At 40.9% G+C, this 22,126-nt stretch overlaps 1 protein-coding gene across 1 annotated transcript; it reads left to right on the top strand.

Annotated features, from left to right (window-relative positions):
- The first annotated feature begins 7,722 nt into the window (after positions 1-7,722).
- KIF2B (kinesin family member 2B) lies at positions 7,723-11,074 on the top strand. The gene has a single exon (XM_026711088.2). It carries the CDS (start codon positions 7,738-7,740, stop codon positions 9,916-9,918), a length of 2,181 nt encoding a protein of 726 aa, XP_026566873.2. The 5' UTR covers positions 7,723-7,737; the 3' UTR covers positions 9,919-11,074.
- The last annotated feature ends 11,052 nt before the right edge of the window (positions 11,075-22,126 follow it).

Raw genomic sequence — 22,126 nt, 5'->3', positions numbered from 1 at the left:
TGCTTCTATGTCCTCGGAAGCACCATACAGTTCGCCAAGCCTTTTCCATGATAACCGTAGGGCAGCGGCCGGGTGTCTAAGTGGGATGCATAAAGTGCCCTTAGTATGTCAGCAGATGTGGCCCTAGCCATGCTATCAAGTGTCCGATTATTTCATCAGGGTTCAGGCGTGCCACCTGAATGGCAGGAAGTTTCTTCTACACTAGATACTCGCCGCCTGGCTTGTCAGAGATTTTGCGAACTCCATTGGTGTGCAAAGTTAGCTTTCCACTCTGTATAGCCAAGTTTCTCCAGTAATCTTCACCATTTGCTGAGTTGGGGGGAGGTATTGACGTAGAAGATTCTCCCCCTGGATTCTTGTAGGGTGGGTTCGGGTTGTAAGTCAACGACAGATTGTAGTCTTCCTCCCAGTACTTACAGAGGATGTTGTTCTCCCATACTGGGGACGATGGTCGAGCATCACACTGATGTGTAGGCTGGGCGCGGTTACCTTGTGGTGCCTGGGAGATGGATTGGTATTGAGGTTGTAGCAGGAACGCTGCTGCCTGTGGATTAAGAGTGGCAGTTGTCGTTGATGGCATGTTGACTTGTGGAGAAGTGGTTGTAGGCACTGGTGTGCTATATTGCTTGGCCAGCAGGGCGTGAGACGTTGTGGTAGGGTTGCTGGTGCTGGGAAGAGAATCTCGGACCTTAGTACATAGAACATCAGTTGGAGAAGGTTTGCTGTTGGTGAATCGCGTATTTTAGGTCGTACGTCAGTAGCGTAACTGATGTGTAGAGTCTGTGGTTGAGATTCATCCCTGTGCTTCCCTGGTTGTGGGAGACTGCTAGGCAACTGAGGTGGTTCCAGCTGCTCATTTTGTAGCGAGAGCTGCTCATCCATATAGGCCTTGACCCGTGTTATCTGGGCTCTCTTCTCCCAACTCTTCGAGGTTGAATTGGAGGGAGGTGTTGTCGGCCATCTTCCGCCATGCTGCAGCCCGTGCCGTCTTTGTTGTGGCATCTCTTTGTCATCTGGCCAATTCCAATTTGGCCTGGGCTTTGGCCATTTCCGCCTGTTGTCTGGCCTGGGCTTTGGCCTGTTGAGCCGCTATTTCAGCCTGTTGAGCCGCAATTTCAGCCTGTTGAGCTGCTATTGCCACCTTCTGCCGTGTTACCTCCTCTGTGGCATGTAGCTCTCTATCTGCTACTGCAGCTTCTACTGCAGCTTCTACTTCAGCTTCTGCAGCTCGTTCAGTGTAACTTGCTGCTTTGGAGGCCTTAGATGCGCCGCTACGACAGGAGGATGTTCTGGAAGGATGGTGAGAGCCGGCAGCAAAGAATTGGCGCGAGACACTGGAACCTGCTTGCAATCTACCCAATTTGGGATGGATGGAGGAGGGTTTCTTAGAATAGTGGGAAGAAGACATTGAGGAGCCATGTCGGATGTGGCCTGCTCCCGACGCTACCTCCTGCCCAGGCGCATTGTGTAGTGCTGCCTGGAGGGCTGTCTTGTTTTCCTCGACACAGTCTTCATATTCCTTGGAAAACTCCTCGAAGTATTGGATGTGAGTTAGGAGTTTGGGGTCACCCAGTCTTGACTGGATGAACTTGAGGTTGTCGTCTTTGCTGTGTCTCCACTGTGCAAGAAGATCAACTAGATCAACTAGCAATGTGCAGAGTTCCTCGGGAGGCAGCTTGTGTTTTTTGGGGCATCACAGATCTTCTCAAGTTCTGCCCATAAGTCTGTCTAGTGGCGATATTGCTTCTCCTAATCGTTCTTCAAGTATTCTTCCATGGGTTTGGTAAGCTTCTTACTCTATCTGAGGTCGTAGGCTTTTGCAGGTATCGCGGCTTCTCCAGAGGGTTGGACATCTAAAGGCAGTTGTTGGGAACCAGGTTCCATGCTTACAGCAAGGGTGGGTGGAGGATTCAGATCTTCTTGTACATCAGAAACATCTGTCATGGCTGAGGAAGTTGCCATGCTTCAAATTGGCAAAAGGTCACTTTGGTAAAATTTAGTGGTTTTCTGTGCAATTCCTTCTTCTTCTTCTTTTTTGTACTAGGGGGCACTGGAAGCAGGTAGCAGAAAGTAGAATTGCTGCTGGATTTAATACTTGAGCACGTAGGTGGCACTGCAGAGTCTGGGCAATGCTAGCACAGCACAAAGTATGGCTGCTTCTAGGGTGCATTGTGAGCTTGCAACACAAGGGGGCACTAGAGGTTGCATCACGAAGTCTGAAGATTAGAGGGCTGAACGCAGAAATATGCGTAGCGTAGTCTGAAGACTTGAGGGCTGAATGCAGAAATATGCCTATTATTGTCACTTGCTTCACAAGGTGGCAGCAGAGGGTCTGGAAGACGCTGTTGCTACGCCCGTTAGGATGCAGTTACTCTTGGGACCTTTGAATTAAGTTGATTAAATGTTCCACAATAGTTGCAAAAGGGGATTGTGGTTGGATAAACACTCTGGTCAAATTTGAGTAATGGTGTAAAAAACTCAAACTCTGGGAAATTTCTCCTTGAGCCCCAGATGTAGCTGTTGGCTGCTTTGCTTAGGTATATTGGGTTGCAGTTAATCTTGGAACATTTGAATTAGATTGATTAAATTGTCCACAAAAGTTGCAAAAAGGGGTTATCATTGGAGAAACACTTTGGTTAATCTTCAGAGACTTTGTAAAAAAAAAAAAATCATATAAGATGTTTTTTTGTGACCACCGGATGGTGGTAGTCTAGCAGTTGAATGGCAATTGAAAACACAACCACAATGCTTTTAGATTGCAACTAATTTTGTTAAAGGAAAAATCCTTATTTGTCTTCAGCAGGATAGCAAAGGCAAATGCTGACTTTGTTTAAATCATTGCTAGATTAAGTGTTTCTCTTCAAGGGGAAGGAATGTGCCCATTGCTCTGGAGACGGCTCTGGCCAGAGGAATTTTTATAAACCTGGCCTCTTTACTGCTTTTCCCGCCTTCCAGATGAACAGAGGAAGATCAGCTTTTGTTTTACCGACAAGCATACAGGCATGATTTCTCAGAGTCTCTCACAGCATTTGTAGACGGTTCCTTTGAGAGCTGGGAGATATCTGACTCTCCTTGTTATGCCAATGGAGTCTTTGAGCTAGCAGGAAGACAAATTGAGCAAAGAAGACGGGGGGTTACTGGTTTTCAATTCTGCCATTAGAAAGTTCTCTTTGTTACTAGCATGTGTGGAATTCCAGCCCCTCCCACCATCCACAGCATGTGAAGTGTTCCGATGCTCACAGAGAGAGACAATGGAAAATTCATGTTTAGATTAACATTGCATATTCACCCCTGGCTTCAATATTACTTTGCTTTATCACAAATCCAAATTAAGAGTCTTTATACAGATGGGCCTCAGGAGATCATCTTTTACTTTTCTGTCTTCTGCACAGAGGTGGATTTATAAGCTGTACAGATGCAGATAGATAACTCAACAAGACGTCCATAACAAAGTACATTTATTGGTTCACCAGGCATCCTCATAACTCACATTTGTGATGAAGTTCTTCTTTAATGACCAATCCTTTGTATATCTGCCTTGTAGTAAAAGATGGTTATCTCCTAACCCATCTCATAGCGATAGAAAGCAACTCCCATGCATTAGGGAGTTCAGGCAAAAGGGGACAGCTCATAATTCCTAAGTAACTAACCAATTCCCATAGACTGGCTGGGACAGCACACCACAAAACCCCCTATTGCTTCTGTTTTGCCAAGAGGAACAGTCATTTTTCTGTAAAAGTTCTCAAGCACAAGAAAATGTGCCATATTGTGAGAGGATGTTTTCTATTTGGATGATAGCAGGAACAAGAGCCTAGTTTCTCAAAGATGTTAAGAATAATCTCAATGGAAAAGAAGACATCTGTCTATCTAGGTACAGTAGAACCTCTGGTCCCAAACGCTTCTCACCACGACCAAATCGGGTTCCAACCAAAAAGTTCACAAAATTTTTGAATTTGGTCATGAACACACTCTGGTGGTGATCAAACATGACCCCTGACCCAGAAATTCCTGAACACGAAACATTCGAAGATGAAGAAATTGCCAAAATTATGGATGTATGTTTTCTGTAGGAGACAGGCTGAGGGAGACTTCTTATATGGAAGCCAGGAGACTCTCCCAAGAGATCTTCCATCCAACTGCTAACAAAAGCCAGATCTGCTTACTTTTAGTGATGTTGCTGTATCATAGTCTTGAAAACTATGCTGTGATATGCCACTGTATACAATAATAACTGTATACATGCTACATGCTGGTCAGATGGCTCCAAGGAGTCTTTCTGCTCTCATACCTAGGATTCCTGCAAGCAGAAGACAGATTAAGATACAATTCATAAAAATCTCATTGGCATTTACCTTGGTGTAACACAATTGTAGAATAGAATGGAATGGAAGAGTTGGAAGGGACCTTGGAGGTCTCATAGTCCAACCCCTGCTCAGACAGAAAACCCTATACCAAGGGTGTCAAACTCGCGGCCCGTGGGACAGATGTGCACATGCTGGCCACACCCACCCATTTTAGCAAAGGAAGAAACAGTTGCAATATCTCAAATGTCAATATGACGCCATGAGTTTGACACCCTTGCCCTATACTATTTCAGACAAATGGCTGTCCAATCTCTTCTTAAAAACTTCCCGTGTTGGGAGCATTCACAACTTTTGGACCCAAATTGTTCTACTGATTAATTGTTCTTGTCTTTGAATATATTGGCTACTAGTTTGTCATGAGTGGGTAATCAACAATGGACAGAAATGAAAGGGCTTGTAAGGGCTTACAAAGGCTTATTTTGCCTCAATTTACCCCAAGGAGGAAGTTTTATAAAGGGATGTAATAGCGCCTCAGGCCCTAAAAAAATGTTGGAAGCATCCATCTGCCTGTTAAATCTCTCAACCCTTTTATAAGGACCTTTTCAACAACCTGCTACAGGGATGCACTGACTGCTGTTAAAGGAATATTAGGGGTGAGCACATGCGCACAATACTATAGCAACCGCTTTCTTTAGCATTTCTTCGAGAAACAACAAATCCGAATAGAGAAAAAAAATCCTACAATGTACCTCATCTAAAATTGAAGAATATAAAGCTCAGCTGAACAATGTGGCTGAAGCAGCAAACCTCTTTTTTTCTTAAAAAAAACATGCATTCTGTCATTAATACCTTGAGCTGAACATTTACTTTGGAATAACCTCCAAAATTTCAACAAGATGTCCTGATAAACATGCATGGACTGAATCCAAGATTTACTTTCTAACTCTCTCACTGATCTCTTCTGGGGGATGTCAACTTGTCAGCTGGATGATTCCTGACCTTTTTAGATCTGACAATTGAGGGCTAGTTTTCTTCTTTGGGAGATGTGGGGTGTTGTTTGTTATAGTTCTCAGTTGGGAAGGCAACACAATCAAGAAAAGCTGGAGGCAATTGCAAAAGCAAGTCTGCAGCACAGCTGTTAGCTGGGAAAGAATGATGTGGGGGTTTCCTATGAGACATGTTAATTGATCTTAAATCTGCACAAAGCCAATACAGTTACAGAGGACATTTCATTTCCTAACTGTCCCCGATAGTTTACTTTTCCATGTTAGTTAGCTACTTATTTGTGGGAGAGAAGAGAACAAGAGCTAAAAAAAAGTAAGGTACTTAAGCATCTGAGCAATTTGGCTTGTGAAAGGATAAAAGAAATGCATGCCTGGGAATTACATATTGCACTTACCTGTAACGGTTTGCTTGATTTGGGCTTAGTATCTCATGCGGATCCATCCAATTTGATTCAACACACTGTGAGTTAGCGCAACCTGTCCTTCCCATATCTGTCACACTTTAATGAGCATTGTGTCTTCCATATTTCTGGCATGCCATTACTATTAGTAATCATGTATTTAAATGATATTCAACAGGAATGGGCAGCATACTTCACTTGTTCAATTTAAACCTGGCGCATGGCTGTATCAAAAAATAAAAATAAAGAGGCGACCTTTTTGCTAATGTGACAATGGTACATTATGCAGTGTCCACATACATACTCTTTTCTTAAATTAATTTGACAGTTTTTAAATACATTTTTTCTGTTTGCATCTTGTTTACTGAATACAGAATTTATCAGCACAAATGTTTGAGTCAGTAAAATGTCTCGGTTAAATTAAACAATGAATAAAAACACTGGTTATAATGTAGTTTCAATGAGTAAGTTCTTTTGCAGCTATTCAGTGAGGATTCTCATGACTAGATATGACAAATGAATACTAAATACATTAATTATTTGCAACACTGCAGTTAGATGAATAATTAGTACATTTTATAATAATTAGTACAGTTAAGCAGATTCATGCTTTCAAGGTTTTTTTTAATGTTTCCTAATATTAGGCTATAGGAAAATTCCCAGGATCTCACAAAGTAAACTTGAGAACATCCTGACTTTGCTTCCCAACAGAAAACCGATGCTAAATATTTTTTAGCAATTCACACGATTTAAAATGGACCTTCATTTTTAGACCACATTCCTTTCTTAATAATACATAAAATTAGAAATTGGGGGGCGGGATCTTATGGTAAGATTTCCAATTCATTAGAATATTGATTATATTCATATCCTATTTATTTGTAAAAAAAAATAATAAAGGCAGGAAACAATTTTTTAAAAAAATCCTGTCTTTCTTCTAGAACTTCATGCCAATATACATGAAGTATGCCAATATACTGCCGATATACAGTAAAAACCCATCACCTCCATTTCATCCAAACCATTCTGTGAAAATTGCCCAACAAGGTTTATTAGGAATCTGAACTTGGGTCTTACTAGTTTTAGCATACTATTAATGGGAAAATATCAGGTACCCATTTCCCTGGAAAACGCTCAGCATATTTAAGAAAGAATTGCTGCATACAAAAAAATAAGAATCAATTCAGGAAGGATTACTGCTAAAAAAGACAGCACTATAAACTTCAGCTCTGGGTCTATGAATGCTCATATCATGGAATATTGGACCATTAATCCATTATCCAATCAGCAAACTGAGCATGTCATTAACACCACTAGGGAAACTTCTCAATCCCACCATTTGAACCCGTGGATGGCAGACTTGACTAGCGAGCTACTTCCTTCAAGGATCTGTTGAGGACATGGGGAGTGGCACAGAGGGCAAAAGCTTTATTTTTATTCTCATTATTTATCAAATTTCTATATCACCCATCACACGTGTGCTTCTTTCCCCAAACCATGGCCCTCCAGTGCCCCCCTGCTAGCTTAGTCAGTGGCTGTGAATGTGCAACTGATTTAAAAGGCTATGGAAGCCTAGAATTGGTTTATTTGGAAATGGTTTCTATCTTCATTAGCCTCATTTCGGGCCCCATTCAAACCCCACACATCCTCTCTTTTACACCAGGAATGCAACCATATTGAATTCAACCATATTGGGAATCCCTATTTCTACCAGTCTGGAGCTAGCCGGATGCTTAAGACGGGAGCTCTAGCTATTAACTCCGAGACAAATTTGATTGCTTCTTGACCCATGATAACTTTACTTTAGGAAAAGGTACCACAGTAAAGGGTGGCGACGGATCCCGCCGTTAGGTCAAGTCCTGCCGGCGGTTCTTCCCCGGCAGACGATCCCGCGAAGTCCTGCAAAGCCACGGGACGAGCGTAAAGCTCGAGCGATGGGTCGTAGCCACTTCGGGGAGCCCTTGTGACGCAGGCCGTGGTGCGGATGACCGTCAACCGAGGCGGGCGGCCAAGGGCACTGGCTGGGCCATGCGCAAGGGTGCCTTTTACCACCAGGCGCTGAATGAGCGTGACTGTCCAGCCAGGGTACCAGCTTTCCCACCCGCCCCCTTCTCTCGCTTCCCGCGGCTGCCCGGGATCGGCAGCAGTTACCCGTGTGATCCCGAGGCCAAGCCGCCGAGCGCCATGGCCAAGCCGTTCGGGGCCATCCGGCTGGGAACCTATCTGGACATCAAGAGGAGCGACGGGCGGATCCACCCGGCGCTGGTGACGGCGCTGCACGACGACGCCAACAGCGTGACGGTGGAATGGATCGAAAGGGGCACCAACAAGGGCAAAAAAGTGGAGCTCGCCCAAGCCTTCGGCCTCAACCCTCACTTGGCCCCAATGGGAACGCTCTCCGCGCAAACCCCGTCGGAGCAGGGCGACCACCCCACGCCGCCGCCCCCCTACGCGGCGACCCCGGTCAGCAGGGAGAAGCCGGGAGGGGACGGCGTGGAGCGCGAGCTGAGAAGACCCGCTTCGACGGCCGCCCGCAAGTCGCCCTGCGTGCTGGAAGTGGAGCGGCTGCGCGTGGAGCGCGAGAAGCGCCACTTGGCCCTGGTGGAGAGGCGAGCCCGGCGCGACGCCCGCGACGCCCACCCGCACGCGGACGTGATCGCCATGATCCAGCAGTGCCGCGAGGCCCTGTTGCGCGGCGGAGCGGCCGCCCTCCTGGCCCAGAGCTGCCTCCTGCCGCAGAACGGCCGCAACGACGGGGCCTCGTCCCGCAAGATCTGCGTGTGCGTCCGCAAGCGGCCGCTCAACCAGCGGGAGGCGGGGATCAAGGAGGTGGACGTGGTGACCATCCCCTGCTCGGGTGTGGTGATGGTGCACGAGGCCAGGCAAAAGCTCGACCTCACCCGCTACTTGGAGCACCAGACCTTCCGCTTCGACCACGCTTTTGACGACGGTGCCACCAACGAAAGCGTCTACGAGCACACGGCCCAACCGCTGGTGGAGACCATCTTCCGCGGCGGCATGGCCACGTGCTTCGCCTACGGTCAGACGGGCAGTGGCAAGACCCACACGATGGGAGGGGACTTCTCTGGCAAGAAGCAGGATTCCGCCAAAGGCATCTATGCCATGGCCGCCCGTGATGTCTTTTTTCTGTTGCAGGAGCCCACCTACAAAATGTTGGAGCTCCAGGTTTTTGGCGCCTTTTTTGAGATCTACTGGGGAAAAGTCTATGATTTGCTGAACTGGAAGAACCGGCTACGGGTCCTGGAGGATAGCAACCAGCAAGTCCAGGTGGTGGGGCTGCTGGAGCAGGAGGTCATCTGTGTTGAGGACGTCTTGAAGCTCATTGAGGTTGGGAACCGATGCAGGACCTCCGGCCAGACTTCAGCCAACTCCCATTCCTCCCGGAGTCATGCTGTTTTCCAGATTATCCTCAAGCGCAAAGGGAGACTGTATGGCAAGTTTTCCTTGATTGACCTGGCTGGCAATGAGCGGGGAGCAGATACCTGCAGGGCAGACAGACTAACCAGGTTGGAGGGAGCCGAGATCAATAAGAGCCTCTTGGCCCTGAAAGAATGCATTCGAGCCTTGGGGCGCAATAAAGGCCACACACCTTTCCGAGCTAGCAAGCTGACCCAAGTCCTTAGAGACTCATTCATTGGAGAAAACTCTTGCACTTGCATGATTGCCACCATCTCCCCAGGCATGAAGTCATGTGAGCACACACTCAATACCCTCAGATATGCCAATCGGGTAAAAGGTCTGGTGGTTGATCCCAGTGCCTTCAAACAGTGCCATCGTATCCTGTCCAAGTCTCTCTATCAGCTGGAGGATTCCACTCAGCCTTGGAGCAATCATAGCTTGCCTGAGACGGATGAATTCAAAATCTGTGCACGGAAAGAGGATCAAGTCCCTTTGCCGGCTCTTAGCCTCAGCTGCAGAGGGAAAGGGCAGAAGAAGAGGAAAGAAATTGAGAAAGCTCAGGTAGAAGATCATCAGGAATCACTGAGATGGCTGAAAGCTTTTCTGAAGATGGCTGAAGATGTTGAATATGACATGGAGTTTTACGCCACCCAGTTTGAAACCATGCTGACAGAAAAGATTGCTCTCCTTTCGGAGATTCAGGATAAAGTGAAATCTTTTCGGGCTAACCTCTGTAAGGAAGAGGTAGAGAACAATGACATCCTTGTGAAGAGATCCCGCATTCTGTGAGCTCTGATAAGAGTCTCTTTCTACTCTCCTATTGTTGAGTAATGCTGGTCTTTCCGCACTATACATTGCATCTAACCATCTGGCATTGTAATGGCTTTTTTTAAAAAAACAATTAAAATTTTATATCTCTGGGGATTTCCTGCTTAAGGAAAGAGGAATTTTCCTCAATTCTGAAATAATGTAGAAAACCTTCCAAGATCAACATAGGATATTTATTTTAGCATTATAAAGATAACATTCTTTAAAACTAAGAGCACAATCCTTGGGCATTGGCAGTTTGAATTGGCTGTGCTTTTTAGAATATGAATTAATTTAAAGAGGGGAATAATACTTTGAAGGAATGAAGGCTTCTGCATGGATAGTATAAGCCTGAATTTAATGTCATTTGTTGCTGTGCTCTCTGCCAAACCCAGGGAACATGTAAGAGAACATTAAAAAAACATGTAGATAGGAAACAATGTCTTGGTCTGGTTATTCAAAAGGGATGGACTAAGATCATTCAAAATGTAAGAAAGACTTGGTAGCCAAACAGTTGCATACTCTGAATTATATAAGAAGAATTTTATGATTTAAGATTCAGCAAACTGAAAATAGGAGGTTGAAGTGCAGTGAACAGAACATGTTTTACATACAAAAAATCAGTCACATGGGTACCTTATGTATAAAACATAAGGAAAGCTATGGAAGATCAGGCCAAAGGTCTTCTTAGATTCTGCTCCCACAGTGGCCCATGAGAGGCTTTGGGGAATTTCTAATTAAAATATGACATGCTTTTATCAAGGCTGCCCATCCACCATTTTTGGATAACTTGGATTGTAATATCTCTCTAATCTCAGGGCTTGGCAGCACTGTTTCCTCCAAATGTCTTGGAACTGTGACACCAATATTATTTCCATTTATTACGGAAGTTTAGCTTAAACCAATAAATTCAAAACAAAATCCATTGCGGTAAAAGTAACATAATGGCCAGATGTTATTGATTTACTCCCTACAGCATATGTCACTATTGGCTATGCTGGCTGAAGTTGTGAGGTATACTGAACATCTGGAAGGCCTCAGTGATATTGAGGGACAGGCTGCCTGTTCTTCAGATGGGTTTAATCAAAGACCGTTGACCTGGATTTTGAAGCACTAAGCATTCAGTTAAAGACACAGGAAACTGTAGGTTCTTCTGTGGCTTACCAAGAATTTAACTCTTGACATTTTTAGAGTCGGGCAAATAGAATATTTCCCCAATCTTCTGTGAAGAATAGATTACTGTATAATTGCATCAGCTGTAGCAAGTATGTTAGAAACAGCCTAGAATTGTTGGGAGTTGAGTGAGTGATCAATTTAGTAATTATTAAATGTGTTAATTTTAAAATTACAACAATATTTATAATAAATGTATATTCATTTTAAATTGCTTATATTAAATTGTCTTGTTATTACTATTATTAAATACTTTCCAGGAAGATTGGCAGATTGAAGAAATTAAAATGCTTAAAATGTATTATGCCTTCTTAATGTAGATCATTTGGCTTGATTTTGAAAATATCTGAGATAATGAGTAAAGGGAGAAACATTCAAATATGCACATGGAATTCATTAACTAGGAACAATCATTATGTCCCTCATTATCATTTGACTTTTGATACCTATGTATATTATTTTGGGTATGTCTTTTTAAAGTGATACACACAGTCACTACCCAGATATGAATTATATTGCTTTCTAGCCTCAAATAATACCTTTGTTCGCCATTTCCCCAGTTAATCTAACAAACTGCATCATTCGTACATGCTGATCATAGTTTCCAGATTTCTTTCTTATCCCTTCTAAAGATGTTGAAGACATAAGATGAATTCTTCTATTTAATAGAACTACCGTGGCTCAACATTAGCTCCCCCATTGCCAAATCTGGCATAGAAAATATCTGCTACCTTTGGAACTTGAATTGATAGGATTCCATAATTAGGTCAATGGGAAGCTTTCTACAGTTTCCATTCACTGATAAGACAACCAGACATGTCTTATTCTCTGTCACTGAATATATTATTTCTACCTCTTATTATAGCTAGGAGCTTAGTTAATTATGGATAGACAGTTTACCCATTCAGGAGGGAAGTGGGGAGGGGGAGCTACCCTGCATTCTTTCCTATTATATTACAACGAGAAATGGCTTTTCAAATGCTTTCTGTTAAATAGAAATCTGTACATTAAGAACTTACTTCAGGGGGAAACATAGAGGCTAAAGTAGGCCTTTTTTTCCTCTAATGTTCAATTTTTACCAGTGGGAATTTTTAATGTGGAGAAATAACCATGGAGATATTTAGCAAAGTTTTGAAGTATAATAAGTGGGATTTGCACTTTGTGCTAAGCCATATTTGCTTAGTTTTAATTTAGCATGTTGTGTGAACTCACAAGGTAAATGGCTTAGTGTGATGTGTATACAATACTAACCTATGTCTCCTGGATGGAGGCACCCATGATGGCATCCAGATTCCAAATAAACAATTCTGCAATTGTTGGGATTTTTTTCCCCCAATAAGGAAAAGGTATGAGGAAATAAAAGCAAATTGCATCTTATCTCAATTTGTAATAAAAGTTGGAGCTGCCTGTTATTGTCTGTACTGAGAGATGAAACAAAATATAATGAACTATAGTTTTGTTCCAAGCTTAGATTAATTTTCACTAAAGAAAAAACATGCCTTAAATCCATGTGGTCACTAAGCCAACACAATCCAGACATTTACCATCAGATACTAACCCAGTGCAATAGGGCAATATCTAACACAGTTTAACAAAGAGTGCTATTTTCCATGATATTCTAGAATTAAGCTTAGCTATTCCCATTCTGTTTTATACCTTTGTACTTAGCAAAATATTCTGAATGCATCTAAAAATTAGATTTACTCTAGGAGGTAAATGTAGACTTCCACTGGTAGAACAGTTATTTCATAACAAATTTTGAAGGATTCTCCTTTGAAGTAGTTTATTATTATTTTCCATTTTACCTCACCTGTAATGTTAGGCTGTGTATATAGAAGCATGATCCTCCAGAGATTTCACTCCTGTTTACAGGTTTTAAGTGCTGCTTCTGTTGGTAGGACACACACACACACACACACACACAATATAAACACACAGGCACAAACATTTCCTATGGGGTAGGCTATAAGCTTGTGATTTCAAGTGAAAAAAAGGGAATTGGGAAAAAAATATAAAGGAGATTCTTAACAAAGAATTTCATATACAGGAGAAAATCCCTAGTGAAAAGCATAGTATGTTTTTTCTATCTGCATTTATGTTTGGTTTTTTTTACAAAATAGTTCTAAAATGGCACCATCAGATGTGACGTTTGGAAGAACTTTACAGCATGAAGAGTATTTTAAGGAAATTTTTTAATATAATGGCATGTTTGTCATTGTACACCCATCTTCCCCTACTCCAGACATCAAACTACAACCTCCATTAAGCATCCAAAGTGGTATAGCAGCTGGGGATATATCCGGAGAGGATTTGATTGCATAAGCTTATTGTATATCATGGGGGAGGGGATTATGTTTTGATTTTTTTTTTCATGCAAATGTAGACCAGTCTTATACACAGAGTAAAATAAACATGACTAAGAATAGGTTTCATTGAACTCAGGATTTATTTCAGAGTGCGCAAGAATAAGATTGCACAGCAATTCAATTAAAACCTGTATGATTAATCATTTAGGGTTTTGATATATAGAACAGCACTAACATTTTTAACACCAGGTTGTAGTTGCACGATTGAATTGTATGTCTTGCTGGAAGTGGGGCATCGAGTTCACAGCACAGGTGAGATGACTAGCAGTTTCTTAGTTCACTGCAGAATCTCTAAGCTTTTATTCTCTTCTAGCTCTGATATCCCTGATTCAGTCAGGATTTACTCCCAAGCTGATTATATTTTACAGAATTTATAGCATATCATCTGAGACAACATTCCTGTACTTTTGAACCTGAGGAAAGCAGTTCAATAACATTTAAAACAAATAATATTAGTTTTATATAATAGATTTATAACCCAGTTTAGCAGATTTTAACTTAGAAATAAACCACGCCGAACTCTTGAGACATGCTCTTCCTCAGAGAATATAGGTTGGGTCATATTAAAAAGTGGCCCATAGTTCCATTTGTTTTACCATCACCATTTACCCTGTCATCCCATAGCCAGGCTAACTCAATATAAATAATACTCGTCTGGCAATTTTCCTAATAACAGCCTGCTCAACCCAATATTTTAGTCAATTTGATGATTCAAAACTCTGCTTAAGTCTGAAAAAATAATAGGTCTAATTTCTTTTTTCACAGTAAGATTTATAAGTTCACAGTAGAGTGATGCATGAAAAGCAGTGTGCTGTCAGGCACTTTGTGCAATGATACATTTAAAAAACTAAAATATGTTCCTAAAGGCCATTACGGCTGAAGGTGATGGAAATGGCAGGATGCTTTTATTTCTTTTGTTTTCTTTTATTTGTTTGGTTATTTATTACTTGCTTTTATTTTATTTAAAAGCTAATTATTTCCTCTAATACAAACGCATCTTTTTCTGTAACTTTTGTATTTCAGACGTTCAGATACAAAGGATAGATGTCATGGTAGACAATGCTATTGGCATGAATCTTCTCAGAAAGTCAGTTGTGGCCTATCTCTTGCTTGAAAGTTGCTAAGTGGAGAGACAAAGGCACCCAAGTTGTTTATCAGAAATATTTTATAGTGTGACAAAACAAACTAGCTTTTTAACACAGGACAATGAGAATGGGGTTGGGACAAGAACAAAGATGTACAGGTAGTCCTCATTTTAGTGACCATTCGAAACTACAATGGCACTTTAAAAAAAAGACATGACTGATTTTCTTATTTACTACCATTTCAGCATCCCTATGGTCACATAATCAAAATTCAGACGCTTGGCAACTGGCATGTATTTCCCAGGGTCATGTGATCCCCTTTTATGATCTTCAGACAAGCAAAGTCAATAGAGGAGCCAGATTCATTTCACAACTGTGCTATTATCAAAGGTAGTGATTCACTTAACAGCTGGTAAGACAGATTGTAAAATGGGGCAAAATTCACTTAACAAGTATCTTAGCAACAGAAATTTTGGGCTCAATTGTGGTCGTAAGTCAAGGACTACTTGTAATCTTTGCTTGAAATCTCAGGTGAGGCTTTAAAGAAGAGGTCTATGTTGGGTATATGAATACTCCAACTGGTTTGGGTTGAATAAATATGTAAACCTAGGATTAAGTGCTATGTAGCTTTAAGCACAAGAAACTGCAATGTCATTGTGGGTGCGGTTGCAGGCAGCCATATAGGTAGGAGGGGAAACGTAATAGCCCCGGCTTCTGGATGCAACTGTTTGAGCCCGGCTTCTGGATGCAACTGTCTGAGTCCGGCTTCTGGATGCACCTGGTTCTGTTCCTGGTCTGCTGCCTGCTGGAACGTCTGTCTGCTTGCTTCTGGATGGCTACAGTGCCAGATACCATTTCAACTGAACACAAGGACTGTTTGCCTAGTGAGCTGAGGATTCAGCGTTGTCTTTGAGATAAAGGTATCGGGAGGAAAAGATTTACAAGCAGATAAGGACATTGTATTTACTGTTAATGGACTTGATAACTGGATGGATATACTGGATAATGATATATGGACTGAATGACACTTCTTAATCTCTGTGTGCAATAAATAACTATTTTATAACTACAAACAGTGTTTTTGTCTCCAGTGTGTGTATACTCTTGGGCCCACTCTCTCTCTCATTTGCCTGCCTGGCTTCACTGCTGCTGCACACTCTGCTAGGGGGTTTATCCCCAAACACTAACATTGGTTATGGGCCCAGCAGTGTGCACAGTCTAGCTAGCCAGGATATACCAGAGGGAGTTTTTGGTCAAGAGTTACACATTACTGTAAAGACAAACTGTTTGTTGAATAGTTATTTTTCTGCAGAGCAATGGCACAAGTAAATTTGCCAAGTCTGTCCATGATATCCAGGTTAGATGGAACAAACTATGTTTCATGGTCAATGAAGTGTAGTTTACTTCTACGAAGAGAAGGTTTGTGGGGCATAGTAACAAACCCACCACATGTATCCAACTTAGATCCTACTGTTGATGAGGATGCCAGAAAGATACAGGACTATAAGCAAAAGAATGAACAAGCTTTGTGCATCATAGGACTCACTCTCTCAGACCAGCAACTGATATATATTCGTGGAGAGGAAAGTGCTGCCAAGTGCTGGGACAATCTCAAGAAGGTTTATGTTCGAGACAGTGTAGGAGCTCATATAAATCTTACACGGAAGCTTTTTAGAACACATCTTGAGAAAAATGGAGACATGTTAACTCATTTAAACTGTATGAAAAGCATTTTTCAAGAATTACAAGAAAAAGAGCTTATATTTAATGAGTTGCAACAAGTATACATTATACTGTCTTCTTTGGAACGAAGCTATGATGATTTTGTGACTGCTTTAGAGGTATTGCCAAAAGACAGTTTATCAGTAACTGAGATAACCGGCAGGCTATTAGAGGAAGCCAGGAGAAGGAGTGAACGAGACCAGCTGAGAGCACATAAGCCTAATGAAGAGAAATTATCTTCAAAGCCTGAAAGAAACCAGCTATGCAAGGTAAAGCACCCGGAGGAAGAGAAGTTATCTTCAACGGCATACACAATTAAAAAGTGTTTTAATTGTGGAGGCAGAGGACATTTGGCAAGATTCTGCAGAAAAGGAAAATGCCAGAATGTAAAGAAGCCAAAGAAATCCTTTGAACTGGCCATGTTTAGCAACTGTGATGTGAAGAATGATATATGGGTGGTGGACAGTGGAGCATCCCACTGCATCACGAGAGATAAGACAAAGTTTATAAAAATGTCTACAAGCTCTCAGCATATATCACTCGCTAACGGTTGGCATCTCAAGGCCAAGGGTGAAGGTATTGCATATTGTCCATGTTTAAACCAGAACATAAAAATGTTGTATGTACCACAGTTAAAAATGAATTTACTTTCTGTAAGAGAATTAGATAAACTAGGATATGTGGTTACATTTAAGAATAATAAGTGCACACTGGAAAGAGATAACAAAAAGGTAACTGCAGCTTTAAATGGAACATTGTATGTCTTACATGATAGTAAGAAAGGGGAGGCACAGACTGTATTTAACAATATCAAGCCTCATGATGAATGTATCCATTTATTGCATAGACGTTTGGGGCATGTAAATTTTAAAATGCTAAAACGTACAGTAGAGTTATCTGAAGGTATAAGGTTAAAACCCTGTGATAAGTATTTGCGTTGTAATGTCTGTTGTGAAGATAAGAGTAAAATATTGCCTGCAAATAGGCTAAACGGTTTTAAAACTAAAGAACCTTTAGAAGTAGTATTTGCAGACATTATAGGTCCAAAGAAACCCAGCATGGGGGGTGCTCGATATATACTGAGCATTATGGACCATTACTCTAGATATGGGTTTTGCTACTTAATGAAAAGCAAAACTGAAACATATCAACATTTCTTCAACTGGTTAAAGTTTGCAGAAAGAAAGACTAAACGGCAACTGATAATCTTGGTGACAGATAATGGTACGGAATTTGTTAATAGCAAATTCCAGAATAGATTAAAGGCAGCTGGAATAGCTCATAAGACATCTGCACCATACAGACCACAGCACAATGCATTTATAGAGAGAAGAGGCCAAACACTACAGGCAATGGTTAGAACAATGTTAACTGATTCTGGATTACCTGATTCTTTGTGGGGGGAGGCTGCAATGTGTGCTAATCAATTATTAAACAACATTGTTAACTCAACCACTGGTGAAATACCATTCACCATGTGGCATGGCAGGAAGCCTAATCTGAGTTACCTGCACACATTTGGTGCACCAGCATGGGTGCATATCCCTACACAACTCAGGCGTAAAGGGCAACATAGAGCTAAACAGTTATTCTTCGTTGGTTACCAAGCTAACCATAGGGCATATAGATTTTGGGAGAAAGGCACATCTAGGGTGTTATGTAGTGCCAATGCCCAATTTCTAGAGCACGTAGGATGGGATAAGTTAGAGCAGGATAGCTATAAAGAAGTGATTATTGAATCATATAGAAATCCCATTAAGTATCCCTGTAACTTTAAGAAAGAAGTAAAGGAAGAAGTACAGGAAGAGATAGTGCCCATAGAAGAAGAAATAGAAGAAATAGCTGAGCAAGATGAGGAACAGGTAGTAACTCAAGAAAGTCCTCATACAAGCCCTGTAATTCCCAGAAGAACTACACGTATTTCTAGACCGCCTGAAAGATACCAGGCTAATACAGTGTGCCAGGAAAATAGAATCCCAAATACTGTGGATGAGATTAAAAGATATCCTTCTAAAGAGAAAGAAAATTGGTATGCAGCAATTAATAAAGAATTGAAGTCTCTGAAGGATATGCAAGTGTATGAAAACGTGAGATTACCTAGTAATGAAAAAACCATTGGCTGCAAATGGATTTTTAAAATAAAAACAGACAAGGATGGAATCACAATCCATAAGGCAAGGTTAGTAGCCCAAGGCTTTAGACAAAGTGCAAAAGACTATGATGAAGTATTTGCACCTAGTCTGAAAGCAGCAACTTTAAGGGCAGCATTAGTGTGGGCAGCAAGCAAGAAGTATATAGTTAACCATTTAGATGTGGAAACTGCTTACTTGCATGCTCCACTAAGACATACTGTGTATATGAAAAGGCCTAATGGATTTAAAGGAGACAATAATAATAATAATGATTGTTGGTTATTAAAGAAGAGCCTCTATGGTCTTAAACAATCGGGCTATGAATGGAACCAGTATATTGTGAAGGAACTGACCAATATAGGGTTTAAAGCTGGTTTAGCCGACCCATGTCTATTTAAGAGAGAAAAGAATGGGAAAATATCATTATTATTGTTGTTTACTGATGATATTGCTCTGATAACTAAGACTAATGATGAAGCAAATGAAATAATAACATCATTAGCCAAGAAGGTAAAAATCAAGCAATTAGGGGAGATAAGAGTTATAAAAAATATGGGTTTAGAATGTAAAGGCATTACATATTTATGTCACCCAAAAGGGGAGAATGTTGGGTATATGAATACTCCAACTGGTTTGGGTTGAATAAATATGTAAACCTAGGATTAAGTGCTATGTAGCTTTAAGCACAAGAAACTGCAATGTCATTGTGGGTGCGGTTGCAGGCAGCCATATAGGTAGGAGGGGAAACGTAATAGCCCCGGCTTCTGGATGCAACTGTTTGAGCCCGGCTTCTGGATGCAACTGTCTGAGTCCGGCTTCTGGATGCACCTGGTTCTGTTCCTGGTCTGCTGCCTGCTGGAACGTCTGTCTGCTTGCTTCTGGATGGCTACAGTGCCAGATACCATTTCAACTGAACACAAGGACTGTTTGCCTAGTGAGCTGAGGATTCAGCGTTGTCTTTGAGATAAAGGTATCGGGAGGAAAAGATTTACAAGCAGATAAGGACATTGTATTTACTGTTAATGGACTTGATAACTGGATGGATATACTGGATAATGATATATGGACTGAATGACACTTCTTAATCTCTGTGTGCAATAAATAACTATTTTATAACTACAAACAGTGTTTTTGTCTCCAGTGTGTGTATACTCTTGGGCCCACTCTCTCTCTCATTTGCCTGCCTGGCTTGACTGCTGCTGCACACTCTGCTAGGGGGTTTATCCCCAAACACTAACAGTCTCCAAACTTGGCAACTTTAAGGCTTGTGGACTTCAACTTCCAGAATACCTCAGCCAGCTTCAACTCTGGGAGTTGAAGTCCACAAGTCTTAAAGTTGCCAAGTTTGGGGACCCCGGCTTTAAAGCCTCCTTAACTTCATCTCATTCAGTCATCATAGCCCGCACTTTTTTTTAACCTATGAAAAATAGTTCAGACCATCCTTCATCAAGCATGACCACCCATCATTCCTTATCAAGAATATGGTGAATATGATAAGAATTAATTTTATAAAATGAAAAATCCAAAAACTCTGTCAGTGTTAGCCAGGAGATAGGAAAGTCTATTATTTTTCATATTCTGATGAGCGGCATACAGAATTTGCTGCAGACCAGTGCATAAAAATATGTAATTTCCTCAGGGCTATTGATAGAAAGGAAACTACATGTACACATGTATATATACTTTTTTTAAAAAAAAAATACAAATTAATATAAAGGAGGAAGAAGAAAAGAAATCAGAAAGCTAAAAAGTACAAAAAAGGGAGAAAATTAGAAGAAAAAAGTCCAATCTTTACAGCTATAGGTACAATTATAAATTTATCTGTTATTCTTAAGATTATAACATGACTATATTCTTTCTATAATTTTATAATCCTTTGTAATTATTAGTATACATCATAAATTCATTTTCTTCACTGTTCATGGGGTTTCCAGCCAGCAATAAATAAATCTTTTCTCTGGTCAGATAAGTCAATTTGAACATCTCAGCAAATGCCATCATTTTTACCAATCATTCTTCTGATGTTGGTAATGACAAATCCTTCCATTTTTATGCATACAATGAACTCACTGCAGGAAACTACATTTCCCAGCAATCTTAGCTCGTGTTGGTAGCATTTCGTAGCAATAGATTTCCCCTTCTTCTTATCACTTTGAACAAAATAAGGAAGACCAACACTGTACATCAAATAGAAGGAGAAAATAAAGTCTTGAGATCAGTAAGAAAGTGGGTGTATACATCTGGGATTAAAGCCTAACTTCAAGATATAATACTTTGTATTTGAAATAAAATTACTGAGCTGTTGAAGTTTCCAGGTTGTGTGTAAGAGAAAAATGGCAATTGCTATACTCGAAATACATTGTGGTTTGTTTGGTCATTTTGGCAATTTAATCAAATACAGTGCCATCCAGATCTTGCCTTCACAGTGAATTTTGTGATTCTTGTTTCTGACCAAAGCAATTGCCCAATGAAAAGCAATGCTATCTCTCAGTCCTATTGATTGTTTCTCTGGCAGGAGGAACTGAATTAATGTGATAACTGATTCACAAAGGGTATTCATGTAGTGACCTTGCACTTAACCTGTTTTCCTTTGTTTGCTTTCCACAATGAACCATGAGACTTGGACATAATTCAAAAGGCTTCAAACTGGAATAAAATTAATTTTAAAGTTAAAAGAGAACATTGCCATTCCTTCTCTCCCTATTTTTATTCTTACACCACATTGGTGGGTTGGTTTAAATTCAGAAAGAATTGGAGATTCAGACCTGATCCTTTCCGCTTCTAATTTTAGACTTTGTTCATTATACTGCCATAGTTATGAGGCCCAGAGTAGAATGTAGTTCTATGAGTACAGCTCCATACATTTCACTCTGCATTATCGCATTGAGTTCAATGGAAGTTACTCCTTTTTGATTGCAACCTAAAGGCCATATCAGGCAGGACTTCAGCTTACTTAATACACACATTTTTGTGTCAAATTACAACCCTTTTGAGAAAGGAGTATTGTTTTTACAGAAATTGTAGAAGGTCATGCTAATCCTTGAAAAGAAAACACTGTGCATTTCTCTAACCTCATAAATGTTTCTTGAACTCAAAATTGCAGGTAGCACTGAGGAATGTAAGGCTCTCGGCATGCTCAAAACTGGTTTTAGCTGGAATTTTCTGACAACTAGAGACAAACCCTAGAGACAAATTAGAGACAAATTGTAAATAAGGGACGGGGAAAATGTATTCATTTTAGGCACCTTGAATAGATTGTGGTGGCCTGAATACTCAGCCAATGAGGAAACAGTGTGGGGTAAATCTGCGATGGAGATAGGGAATATAAACAAAGTATATTGATGATTTAAAGTGTGCCCACTGTACCTGAGCGTGCACGATGCACCTTTTTTGCAAAGTAGTAAATAAAATTACCATTGTCTTCTTTTATAAGTTTTGTCTTGCAATCATTTTAAACTAAACAATGGATCCCACACTAATATAGCTAGCCTGTAAAAACTGGAAGTCAAGCTAAGCCTTTTTCTCAATATTAAGATTCCAACAAAAATCACTTTTCTGAGATGCTTGCCAGTGAAGTTCAAATCTTTCAGAGTGGCAAGTTTTGGTAGGCTCTTTGCAGACAGAAGTCTCGTTTCTCATAGGATATCAATCTATGGCTGCTTGTTACATAACAGAAAGGTGCTAGTCCAATTACATTTATGAAAACAATGAT

The sequence above is a fragment of the Pseudonaja textilis genome, chromosome 2 (genome assembly GCF_049901715.1).
Source record: "Pseudonaja textilis isolate UNSWEBS1 chromosome 2, rPseTex1.2, whole genome shotgun sequence".
Taxonomy (NCBI): domain Eukaryota; kingdom Metazoa; phylum Chordata; class Lepidosauria; order Squamata; family Elapidae; genus Pseudonaja; species Pseudonaja textilis.
The sequence above is the reverse complement of the archived record's forward strand: the minus strand, read 5'-3'. Positions and strand labels throughout refer to the sequence as shown.